Source organism: Aspergillus caelatus (assembly GCF_009193585.1).
Source record: "Aspergillus caelatus strain CBS 763.97 unplaced genomic scaffold BDV27scaffold_145, whole genome shotgun sequence".
NCBI lineage: Eukaryota > Fungi > Ascomycota > Eurotiomycetes > Eurotiales > Aspergillaceae > Aspergillus > Aspergillus caelatus.
Window position 1 is genome coordinate 77,379 of NW_022475408.1, and position 12,678 is coordinate 90,056.

The window sequence follows — 12,678 nt, forward strand, 5'->3', positions numbered from 1 at the left end:
TGTGGGTTTGGCAGCGACTTATAATGCACATCACCGATACCACATAGTACGGATGCATTAATGTACAGTACCTTCAATGTTGATAGTATCGCTCCATGAATTGTGGGATTGTGAATATGTTCTATTGAATCTTCTCTACTGTCCATTTCCCCATTTGCATTCCCATATCTATTTCCTATTGTAAAATAGGTAATACTTCTATCTCATTCCCAGGATTCATACTATATCGTCCAGCCCACAGCTTCTATCGAGCCTACTCCACTTTCTAACGTCAACCTTACTCTGCCTCTTCATTCTGGAGCCTAGAGAATCGGAATCCATGAGCCTTGGTACCTACTGTCCCAGGAACTGATCCCAAGAATACAACACTAGGGGTGCAAAGTACTACTGAACTTGGTAGATTTCTCTACCCAACAGCACTAGGCGCAATTTCTGGAAACAATCGATATACCCATTTAAGCACCAACTCATGTATCATTCCACTGCTCATACTTCCTCTACTTAAGGAGCATGGGCAGTTTATCATAATTTTCGAAGCGTTGGATCATGTCGAGCTTCCAATACTGGAAGGATATCCCTTGGAGGAAAGTCAACATTTTCATTCCAATATACAAAGCCTGTTGACGCCTTCATTATGGAAGGATACAAAAGATACGATAATGCTAGTCAATGAACGTAGACTGGTAAACGAAATAAGCACCTTGCGACTTCAAATGCAGTGCTGAGTTTATAGCTTCTACAATCCCATGGGCATCAGAAACAGCATAACCACGTCAGGGTTCTTGTTTGTCGCAAAGAGCCCATGATTCCCCTCTAGGATTCCTCCTACAAGTAACAAAGTCTAAGTTGCTGTGCACGCATTTTGCTTATCCCAGTCTTCTGGCAGGTAAGCCTTCTTTATGAAGTCCTAGCAGACGCATTCCGGTTTGACTTCGTGCGTCTTCATCACAACAGCACGGTAAGGAACCTCTTTCTCAATATTAGTAGTCCTCAATTTATGGTTAACTTATTATAGTACTCCTTGATTACATTGCGTTGGGTTCCAATCAAGCGCAGCAAATATGGAACATGTTGAACTGGATGGTTGCTTATACTTTTTCCTAGCCATTCATTCTTGAGTTTGACGACTCTATTTCTAATATTCCAGGGGCCTAGAAAACCGGAGAGAGGGTGGTTCTAGGAATTTGCAAGATTTGAACATATATATCCCTGAATCTCGATCCTCAAAGGCTCTCTGCATTGCTTTGATTAGGCTAATTTGTCGTCCGGCCACCTACCTAATATTTTGTCTTCTGGGATTTCGGGCGCTCGCTCATTGCTATATATCTTTCAGCAAAGGTTATGAGCCTGCGTCTTCGAAACCAGAAGGACTTACAACAGCATAACCGTGACGAAATTTAGAATATTGCGGGTTTCCCGCTGAGAAGGGAGACTCTCCTCTCCCCCCAAACACAGAGAATGCGTCTGGGGTTTCAGACGCAATTGACGACTATATTCTCGTCTGAAAAGATCATTATAAGTGGTGAATCAGACTATTGGATTTGGTATAATAAGCACAAAGGCCCAGCAGGTCAGTTGATAATCGCGGAGGCCAAAAAAGGCTAAACATGTTACTCTTGGCTTGCCACAGTTAATAGGCTATATAGGTAAATCCTCATCTAGCGACCCAGACATCGGCAAAAGATGTCGATAATTATCTGATGTGACAGTTCTAGTACCTGCCTTGCATTCTGGAAATTGAAAATGCGTTGTTTAACCTCACAAACCGAGACCGATGCGATCGATGTATAACGAAGGATTCTGAGTGTGAATCCCTCAAATTGCACCCCCAGCATCAACAATTAATCATACAATCGGATGCAATATTGACCAAGGTCTATAATATTTTCTGCTGGGGTATCAGTTACAGACCTCATGGATGCCAGCCGGTGTCGGTAAAAATCTAAGCATTTAGAGAGGGCTGACTTGGTACAATGGCTTTGTTACTGGGACTGCCCTACCAGTTTTGGGAGCTACAGGTTAGTAATTCTACTCTACAAGGCCTTCTAGGGCATTATTCTGGGTAGCATAGGTCTTGACCAGAACCTCTCGAACCAAGGGCACTGTCAAGACTCAAGACAATCTTAAAACGAGCTCCGCAAGCTACGCCACTATATCCTCGAGTGCACAGGATCCAGCTGATCAAGCTCAAGTCTTCGATCTACTTGTTGAGATTACCAAGAATCAGTTCTATCCGTGGAATAAAAGCAAAGTTCAATCAAGCATTTGATGAAGCAGTTAGACGTTATGACGATAACGTTGATAAGGCGTTCCAAATCAGAGCTTTGGTTTGTAGCCTATCGCTTTTGAGTTTTCTGTTCTTCTTTTTTCATGACAGTGTCAATCATGGGCAGATCCTAGGGTATGGCCATGCTTATGGCTGGCAGAGATCACCGAACCTAGATATCTTTTGCAGAAGAAGGACGCCTATGCTAAACGTCCCTTATAATCTGATACAATTCGTACAGAAATGCTACAAGCTGAAAAGCATTCGCAGTATCGACATCTTTTGTTAGATCTCGTCTCTTCCTAAGTGAAGGTTTTTTACGACAATCTCGGCCCTTTTCGTTGCGCGCGTGCCTACGACTAATCGGGAGACCGATTTCATGAGCGTCCCAGCGTGAGTCTTAAGTACACTTGTACTAAGTTTAAGGATACCCACGGGCCCGTTGGAGAAAAGCTCTCCTTTTTTGTGTCCGTCCAATTGCCTTATAAGGCATTTCAGCCTAATTGATATACCCGGCCATGCGGAAGGGCACTCCAGGCATCAATCTCGAACAGTTGTTAGGGCTGTCTTCCTTTAACAACTACAAGGACGGCGTTGCCGTAATGAACCATGAAATCATGACAAAATCGCTTCAACTTGAGCTACTGCATTCCTCACACGCTGTAAAGAGACCAGATGTCCTGCCGTATTAGTGATAAAGAGTTAGGATGGCCTGTCTACTAATCCAGTAGCGCTGACATCCCTATTTCAGCCTTATATGGACAATGTGCGCATCACCATAAGGTCTTCGCGGGTGAACCACAAAGATTTTATGAGGTCTCGTCGAGAGAGGCTATACTTTTCTCAAGATACTTCCCGTGGATTTGCTCTTCTCGCAAACCTGCCAGCTGAAATATCCCCTTACAGATCACTGCAAGGTGGTAAATTCTACGCTGTCCCTAGAGTAAATAGTAAGTTTCCTATGGCCATCCGTCTTATAAAATCCGTCTTATATCCGGATAAGAACAGAGGGATATCAAGAGTAACTCTGGGAAATTACAATGTGGCTACCACTACCCAGAAAGCCTTGCCCAAGGCGACAGAAGTGGCCATCTCTTTGGTGAAGTCTACTGATTAGTTGGATGAGGGAAGCCATAATGAAGTCGAAAAGCCTTGGCCGCTATCACGGCGTTTCAATACCAGAAATAAAACTACTACACAGTGTCTTAGGTTTGGATTTCCTGCTGCGACTACAATACTTTCCGTTAATAATTCAACCTGCCAGGTTGATATCTAAGCACATAGCAAAAGCAGCGGGCGGAGACTGAGACATCCAGCATCAACCATGTGCTTCAAAACCCTAAGTCACAAATATCCTTTACTGTGAAATGGCTGAAGAGCCAGTGATATCTTCTGGTGACGCTCACGCCATTTTATAATTCGGTTTTTGATTTCCGGGGAAGTACTTGACGGTACAGCGCACACTTTCATCAAGACTGCCTCTGCAAGTTTGGGACGATATATAACCTTATTCCTGACTCTTAACTAACTAGCGGTTTGCTGATCTCATAGCTGTAGTCATCAATGCTCAATCTTCCGCTTAAAGGCCTCCTTCGGATATGGATACAGTCAGGGCGGAACACCTTTGGATTTATTCCAAAAGATCCCGAGAACAAACACTAAACAGATATATCTAAATACGGAACAACCAACGGCTAATTACTTTATAGTTATAGATCAATTTCCGCAAGATACGGTCTAGTTAAGAAAGATTGGTATTACACAGAAATGCGTTGGTGAAATGATTGACAGCGATATCTCCGGCATATATCGGCATGTTATTATAACCGAATTCGATCAACACAAATAGAACAAATATAGGTAGACTGATATTGGAGGTTTGTACGTCATGGTAAGCATGACAACTTCTGCCACCATGGCTGCTATGTATATGTGAGGCTATGCTCGAGAAGCTTCTCTAAATGGGCAAAGCCTTGGATAGCCGAGTTCCCAATTGACCAAATCATGCGTCGACCTCGAGCTGAAAGATTCCATGGATGGAATTATGAAGAACGTGCCGTTTCATGCAGGCACTGTGCTTTGCGAAATTAACGCAGTCTTGATGACAGCTCAGTATATTGGCTCAGACGAGTCGAAGGGCTCAGCGTGTTCCTGCACAAAGAGCATTTCGGACAGTTCCAGATCCAGTGTACTTCAGTATTGGCTAGGGGCACTTTGAAATTGGTGGCGTAATAAATAGATGTCTCCCATACAATTATACTACGATTAGGGTTCAGGAAGAGGATCAGCGTTATTGATGTGACTACAACTGCAGAGTACTGTTGAAGAGCACATAGCGCATTTTCAAGGAGAACGGAGAGATGTGCCAATCGAGGGCCTGACAGTCAAGGACCTACTCACATTGCAGAGGCAGTTGAGAAAATCAACATCTCTCTAAAAACTGGGGTTAGATTGGACCCTCGCCCCGGATATGAGAAGGCTTATGACCGCGCGCTCCGTGGAATGAACCCATAGCTAGGGCACGGTCCGATGCACTGCTACTACTAGCTGTATACATTCAGTTCTAGGCAGGTCTGTGCAGCAACGAGGAATTTTATGACACCGAGATGGAGATACGTGTAGTGATCAAGGAGTCGCTCGGGGAGGAAGAATTTTATGATGCGGATACAGACTCGTCAAACTAGTTGGTGCTTCCGCCAGGCCAGGCATAGTGGACGCTTTAGTTGACCTAGACACACCTGTTGACTCCAAAGGGGAGTCAGGGCGGCTCATTTGCCGTATATCATGACGATCTAACCAGTACAAGGTGACGACCCAGAAAATTGAGAGTCCTCGGACCTAGCTACAAACTTGGTCATTCTGGAATCAAAAGCGAGGCAATTACAGTATGACCAAGTGCTTAGCTATATAGGTAAGGTCCCGTTATAAACTTTAATACTTTATACTGTCACTGACGTATTTAATTATAGTGCACTAGTCGCGCCACTGACTCCAATTCGGGGCAGACGAAATGTAAGTTTCGTGCCTTTTCATTTTACCTTGAGTTTAAACTTAATCGAATCTAGGAAGGAGCAGCAGTGCCGCCAAATTAGGCAGCGGAGCTAAGAAGACTAATACACAGAGATATAGGAAATAGTCACCGATAGTTTTACATGGTACTTCCTACACAACGACAACTACTGGCTCTATGTACCTTGATTAATGGCAAACAAGGAGTAATTCAGCAAGTACATAACAGTCAAAGCTATCAGGGACTCTAAGCCGGTATAAAGAGGCCGGAAGATCTGGCGGTGTAGAAAGCATCACAAACTGCTTAAAAGCCATATCAATCAAAGCCCAATCTGCTGGAGCAACAAGCCACCGATACAAAACCCGTACAGCTTATTCAACCCTACGATACCAGTACCACACACGTTAACTATGGATTTTACCGTCCGATTGCCGACATCGAGGCAAGACAACGACAAACTACAAGCTGTGGTCGATACATAGACAAAGCAGACCTGGCCATGTACCTAGCGTGTCAAGATGGGATGCTCCTCAATGGGGTCGAGCATTGGTCGAATCCTAAGATTCTAAAAGTCTAAAAGGGTTCTCCAAGAATCAAGACCACCATGGCGAACCCAGATAGGGCCTATTATCAAAAAGGGGTAAAGGTAGCGTCGTATTATATTATTGTAGTTGTTCATGCTCTCCTGATACCGATCGTCCCTAGTCAGTAATCAATAAAGAATACAATAGACTCGGGCTCTTCATCAAAAACTTTAACATGACATTCATAAAACAATACAGTCCAATATACATGAAATGTCTAGCAACCTAAAATATGAATTACCCAGGTTGGGGACAGTCAACTGCACTGGAGCAGACAACGCTACTGATAATAATAGTAGTAAAACGGTCGAGACCCACCTCGCTCACACACAGTCCTTGGAAAATACTTCCCGATTTGTGTCCCAGACGCAATCATTATCGGTAATCTAGCATCGTCTACTCCGCAATTTCTTTCAAGCGGATGCGGGGGTAAAAAGTCACCTGCCCAAGCCAGGAGGAAAAAGCGTTACAGGTGGAGACAGACGTGTACGATGGAGTGGCGTTAGAGTGAAGTGTCAGGCAAAGAATGTCTTAGGGCTAGTAAAGTCCATCGGAAGGGCTCATCGGCAGACATCCGAACTGACCAAACTATAATAACGTACATTCGGAAATGCGAACCCTGTACAATTTGTCCTTTTCGAAACAATATGTCATGCATATTCTAATTAGGCAGGAAAAGAGAGATCCTGTCCCCTCAAAGCCCAGGACTAGAACATACTTTTACGTCAGGTCTAGGCAAAACTTCGGCAAATTACTTGATTGATTTGATTTGAGTAGAGCAGAGGCGTAAAGGCCTTAAGAATAGACGTAACGTTAGAACCTAAAGTTTTGTACTCTGTACCCCGCGCGGAGTAAATCTCTCGGGGGTTGAGGCCTGAACACAACTCTCGGTTTATGAAGAGGCTCGGGAACGACCGAGACTCACGGCCGGACGTCGGATACCGGTAGCCGATCTAGACGTCATATGAGAGTCTCACTGGGCAGCAATTATGGACTGTTACTAAGGGCGATACCCAAAACTTGCAGATGACCCTCCGTACAGAACCCAGGTCGAACGGCAAGGTCGTAGCAAGTTGGCAACAGCCAAGAACATACCCAGTTTCGTCATATTCAAAATACTAATCGCCAAGGATGACTAGCCTCCCTAGAAAGACGGAGTATATATCTACCGAAATTTACGATCCCTCTAGCTAAGGTCCAGTACTTTTGTAGCCCCCTTTCTGCCAAAGCAAAAGAACCAAAACTGGCAGGTCGTCTGCGCGGGTCCGGAACCCGAGCCTCGTCAGGCCAAATATATCTTATTCAAGAAACAAATTACGTGGAGCACTTGCAGCTTCACTAAAGAACACTAAGTAGTAAGAGGACTAGTTTAGGTCGGAGTTGGGGCGAGGTCTAGAACTGTCATAGGCTGTTGGACAGAACACTAGCCTGCATGCTAGTCGGCGATCGTATTCTTTTAATACTCCGTCTGTATTAATAAAGACCAGGGAAGAGGTCGCTGCAAGCTGGTGGTGACAGACGTGGTTTCAAAGGCTCAGCTCAACCTCTGTGGCCTGGCCGCGAAAGCATTAAACGGGATCAGATTTCCATCTTACGTGTACTCCAAGGGTGAGGGAGTGAAACGGTAGTGGTAATCTTCGGTGTGGTTTGTTTCGCAAGGGGGCTCTGTTTGGGGATCGCTGGTGTGATTGGAAGGAAGGTATGATACCCGTCAGGTGTCAGAGGCTGTTATGCAGGAATTATTGCGCATGGTGGCGTCGGCTGAGGGATATCCCGAGTTTACTTGCTTCGTAGCACCGTCGATCATGTACATTTTAATTCAAGGAAGGGGCAGAAAGATTAGAGGAAATTGAAAGCAGCTTCTAAGGCAGCTTAAGGGTGTTTTGTCGACCTGTAGGTCACTATATGCAAATCTCTCCGTACAGGACATAATATAACGAGTTATTACTCCGTACCTTGTTTAGGTCCCATCATATTGCTAGATCATGACAGAGGAAGGGGCTGGAGAAATTTTTTCAATGGGTCGAGAGGACAGCGAATGGGCTGAGGCGTTTCACCAGTTTTGGAAGAAATTTGACGGTGGAGAGCTCTTTGTGGGCCTAACGAACCATCCCTTGCTTAGCCTGTCTTGTCCCAGACGGCCGGTCCTACTAGTAGGATCAGATAAGCCGCAACAGGGATAACCCGGGCGCTTCAGGATGATTCGTAACAGTGCCGTCCTCCTTACCCTGGCGATGCCAGGGTCGTGTGCTAGCATTCAAAGAGGCCCGCAATTTGCTTATGCATGGTACAGTTTTGCGCACACTCTATACACTTCCTTGAGGCATCTCGGTATGCGAATGAGCGCAATATCTGCATGCGAGCGGCCCATCATCCACAAGGGGCAGGCCCAAAACCTTTTATAAGACCGGCACCAAGAGACGCACCTGGAGATGAGCGTAATTCGACCCACCGTTGACGATAGATATATCATACATCGCCTGGAAAATCTGTTGAACTTCCAGAAACCTGAAGAAGAAAGTGGAGGAGATCAGAGGCGCCATTTTGTTGGGCATGAACGGGCGTACCCAAGGAATGGTTTGGCCATTGTGGGAGTCTGATTGGTAGCCGCCCGTCGATGCGTGCCCTTCTAAGGTAGTAGTAGTGTGAGTCCCTGCAGAAGAAGTGTGCATTTATTGTGTACTCGATACCATAAGCGGTAATGACCAGCAACCCCGGAAATCTACAAATAGCTCCATGGCCAAACTATGTCGCTATCTGATTGATATGATCCAGCCGCCGATATCGGCGAGAGCCCCACTTTGATTGATACGAGACATGGCAATCACGAAAAATACGCAATTGCGAATACGGAGATGAGCAGTCTGGACTTAGAAGCATAGAAGGAGGATTGAGCACGGACACAGAGGATACACCCCAAGTAGATGCACGGCTCAGAAGTCAGGACACATTCTCCTGAGAGCTCAAGGAGGCTGCGCTGACTGCTTCCGGCGTGGGGTGATTCGGAGAAGAACGGCGCCATCCACTAAGTTATCTGATCCGGAACCATTGTCTTGTGTGGATCACGTGCATCCATGGACTGAGGCAACCCAAGAATGGGGGGGGGAAAAAAAATCTGACTCGAGGAATATGACGCCCGTGATTCCATTAGCAAACAATAATAAGCATGAGATTATTATTATCAGAAGGGGTATAAAACCCCCTTGACATTCATGAGTGTCACGCATGCAGCCTCGGGTGGAGGACGCTTAATCAACGGCTTAACCGAGGGCGGCCGCCGAGCAGGGATGGGTTGCCAGCCGGATCAGATTAGATCGGTAATTTATTCGGCTACCCTTCCGTTACAGACCGGTACCTTTGGCCGTATTGTCACAAAGGAACTTTCAACCTGCTCATGGGCACATCGAAAGCAAGAAGAGAACAACGATAGAGAAAAGAAGGGTCAAAATTCAATCAATTCAGACCAATCGAGCATGAATGTAGTTTCTAACACGGCTGGATATACCGCTCCTTCCCGATCATCTGACTGCGTGACTATTTCCCCACTAGAGTAAAAGATTCCGCTTAGCTGCAGATCTGGCTGGACACTTGTCAGCTCCCCGGAAATCTTAGGCCTGGATGACTGTATCATTCTCCTCCTATGATCCCACAGAGGATAGTAAGCAGCGGGACTGGCAGGGTATAATCGATTGCCATTAAGCCATGAGAGCGCAGTACAGTACACAGTACAGTATAAAGCAGGGCGGAGAAATGCCGGGTCAGTCGCCCGGAAGGCGAAAAGTGGATAGAAGGAAAAGTTACCACCGCGTACGATAAGTGTAATGACGTTTACTCACCGCGAATGAAAATCAATGTGGCGAGATTGTGTGCCCATTTTTTTTTCTCTCTTCCGGGTGTTTCCCCTTCACATCATTCTTATTTCACTCCTTATCTGATTTGCCTTTTCTGCAAGTTGGGTGATAGCGTTCCCCCTCAAAAAATCATTTCTTATTTCTTTCTGCTGGACTGCTTTCCCTTCTCCCGGTTCAAGTCCACATTTACCCATTGATTGAGATTCTCCATCACCCAGAAAGAGAAGAATTTCCTGAATGATCGACCCTCAGCTGACATAGCGCCAACGACGGAACCATTATCCCGGTGCCGATTTGTGCCCCCCAGGCCGAAGAGGAGTTCAACAAATTCCCACCTCATCCCACTCTCTCCCGTCCACTCTTCCGATTTGCTCTCCGGATCCTACTGGTGTCAAACGGCCATTGTCGTTTCCACTTTGCTAATTAAGACCATTCCTCTATCGCTTGGCTTGGTCGTGCCCCCCCCTTTCTTCTGCACAATCCTTTTATAAATTCAACACCCGTCCCCGGAAAAGCAATCACCACGTCTCTGGTCCCCGGTTCTCGATTGATCTGGCCAGTACCCTTCTTTCGACGAGTGATTACCCTGTTATTGTATCAATTACGTACCGACACAATGGGTATGTGGCCCTCTGTTGGCTGTTATAGCCAATTGGCTCTCTTCTCTCTCGACTAGGTAGCTGACCTTGGTTCCTGTAACAGTGCATGCCGTCCCTTCACCACCGCCGAGGTCTACGGCGGTGTCAAAGACCCCTTATACTCCCAATGGCGACCACCATGCCATTCCGGTGTCGTCCACCTCGCACCCGGATAACCCGGTGCCAGAAGAACCCCGTGGTGTGAGGTCATTGTCGGTGACGGATATGAGCTTCAATGTTTCGTCCACAGAAACCGATAGCACTCCTAGCTCGGGCTCTCCGTCGACTGTCCCTACTGAGCCTCAGTCGGACGCCGAAGATGTAGCCCAGAAGTTGGAGGAAAATGGTACCGGCCATCGACGCCGAGCCTCGACTGTGCTCATCTCCCAGAACTCCGCCGATATGCAACGAGTTCTGCAAAACGTTGGTGCTCCAGGCACACAGAAGATTCAGCCGTTGTGCTGTGGCGGTGGATGCTGCCGTAGCCAGCCTCTGATCAGAGGCGATGGTCCTGTCTCTGGCATCATGGTGACTCCACCTCAAAATAAGGCCTATGACGCTCTCAAGTTGAACGTCGATCTCCTTACCATGGATAGTGAGCTCACCGATGTTGTTGACCTTCCTGCAAAGACGGTGTCCTTTGCAGCTATCCCTGCATCGGCTGTGGAGACGCAACTTGGACCGAAGGATCACCCGCCTCCCTTCGTCCAGCCTCACCCCCCGTACAATGTGTACCGTGCTCCTCTGCACCACGCGCGAGAACTCACCAAGTCGGGTGCTGAGAAACGGACCTACCATTTCGACATCGACGTGACCGACTATCCCGCGGAAAGTGGCAACGTGGACTTCGTTGTTGGTGGCGCAATTGGCGTGTGTCCTATGAACAAAGAGGAGGAGGTCGACGATATCTTCAACTGCCTTGGAGTTCCCAAATCGATCCGTGATAAGAAGATCACAGTGCGCACAAGCACAGGCCGGTGGCCCACTATCTGGGGTGACGAGCAAGCCCGTGAATTGATCACAACACGCAGGGAGCTCCTGAACTGGTGCTCAGATATTCAGAGTTACTCCCCGTCGAAGGAACTGTTCCGTCTTTTGGGTGAATACGCCAGCGAGCCAAACGAGAAGAAGATCCTCATGTTCCTCGCCTCAGCTCAGGGCCAAGGCGCCTTCTGTGATCTCCGTACCTCCTCTCATGTCTCCGTGTCTCAACTTCTGCACGCATTCTCCTCGTCTCAGCCACCCTTGGACCATCTGCTTTCCGTTCTCAACACTTTAATGCCCCGTTTCTACTCTCTGTCTCAAGATCCCCTCCTCTCGTCTGCCCAAAAGAGTGGCCAATCCCGCCGTCTCGTCGAAGTTGCCGTTAGTGTGGCAGAATCCAATGATTGGAAGGGCGGATTGCGAACCGGTGTAGGATCTGGATACCTTGAGCGGCTGGCACGGCAAGTGGTGGAGGCGGAGCGTCAGGGCATCGACCCTTCAACTCTCAATCTTCATGTCCCCATGTTCCGGGGCTTGATGGCCAACCCACTGGCCAAGCGGTTCCACTCGGACGGCCCCATGCTCCTGATTGGTGCTGGTGTGGGCATTGCTCCCTTCCGTGGTTTCGTCCAGCGCCGGTTGCAATCGGCCAACTGTGCCAACAAGGTGTGGGTTCTACAAGGTGTGCGTGATTCCCTCCTGGACGAGCTCTACCGCGGCGAGTGGGGCGTCGATGAGGAAAAGGTACGAACGGTGGTTCAAAGCCGTCGTGGTGAGAGCAGATACGTCCAGGAAGAGGTCCGTCACCAAGCTGACCTGGTCTGGTATGTTATCAACGCATTGGACGGTCGTGTCTTTGTCTGCGGTAGCGGCAAGGGTATGGGCGAGGGCGTTGAGGCTGCTCTGGTTGATGTGGCTATGGCCAAGGGCAACCTGAATGAAGAGGAGGCCAAATTGTTCTGGGACAATAAGAAGGAGGCTGGCCAATACATTGCTGTAAGTGACTACGACCTTTATGATGATGATGATGATTTGTGACTAACGACGAAACTAGGAAACTTGGTGATGACATATATATTTTTCTAGGGTACAGTTGAGCTGAGTTGACCTTGGCTGTTTCATACATTATTTGGGTCAGGTACATTAGGTTTATTTGCATGCACTTGGGATGTGTTGTTCGGATTTATTGGGTTGCGTATCCTTGTCGGATTCTTTGCATGTCATTAGCGGGTGGCTTTCTGATTCTCACCTGGTTGAGCCAGGTTTTTTCTTATTGTCAAAAACTATGGTTGTTACATCATAGATTATTTGGTAGCAATACCTAATGACATATTATTGGGTTAAA

The 12,678-nt window shown here is 47.1% G+C and overlaps 1 protein-coding gene across 1 annotated transcript; it reads left to right on the forward strand.

Moving 5' to 3' along the window:
- The first annotated feature begins 9,773 nt into the window (after positions 1-9,773).
- BDV27DRAFT_131726 (FAD binding domain protein) lies at positions 9,774-12,678 on the forward strand. Its single transcript, XM_032067696.1, has 3 exons — positions 9,774-10,331; positions 10,414-12,329; positions 12,388-12,678. Exons 1-3 carry the CDS (start codon positions 10,328-10,330, stop codon positions 12,397-12,399), a joined length of 1,932 nt encoding a protein of 643 aa, XP_031925419.1. The 5' UTR covers positions 9,774-10,327; the 3' UTR covers positions 12,400-12,678.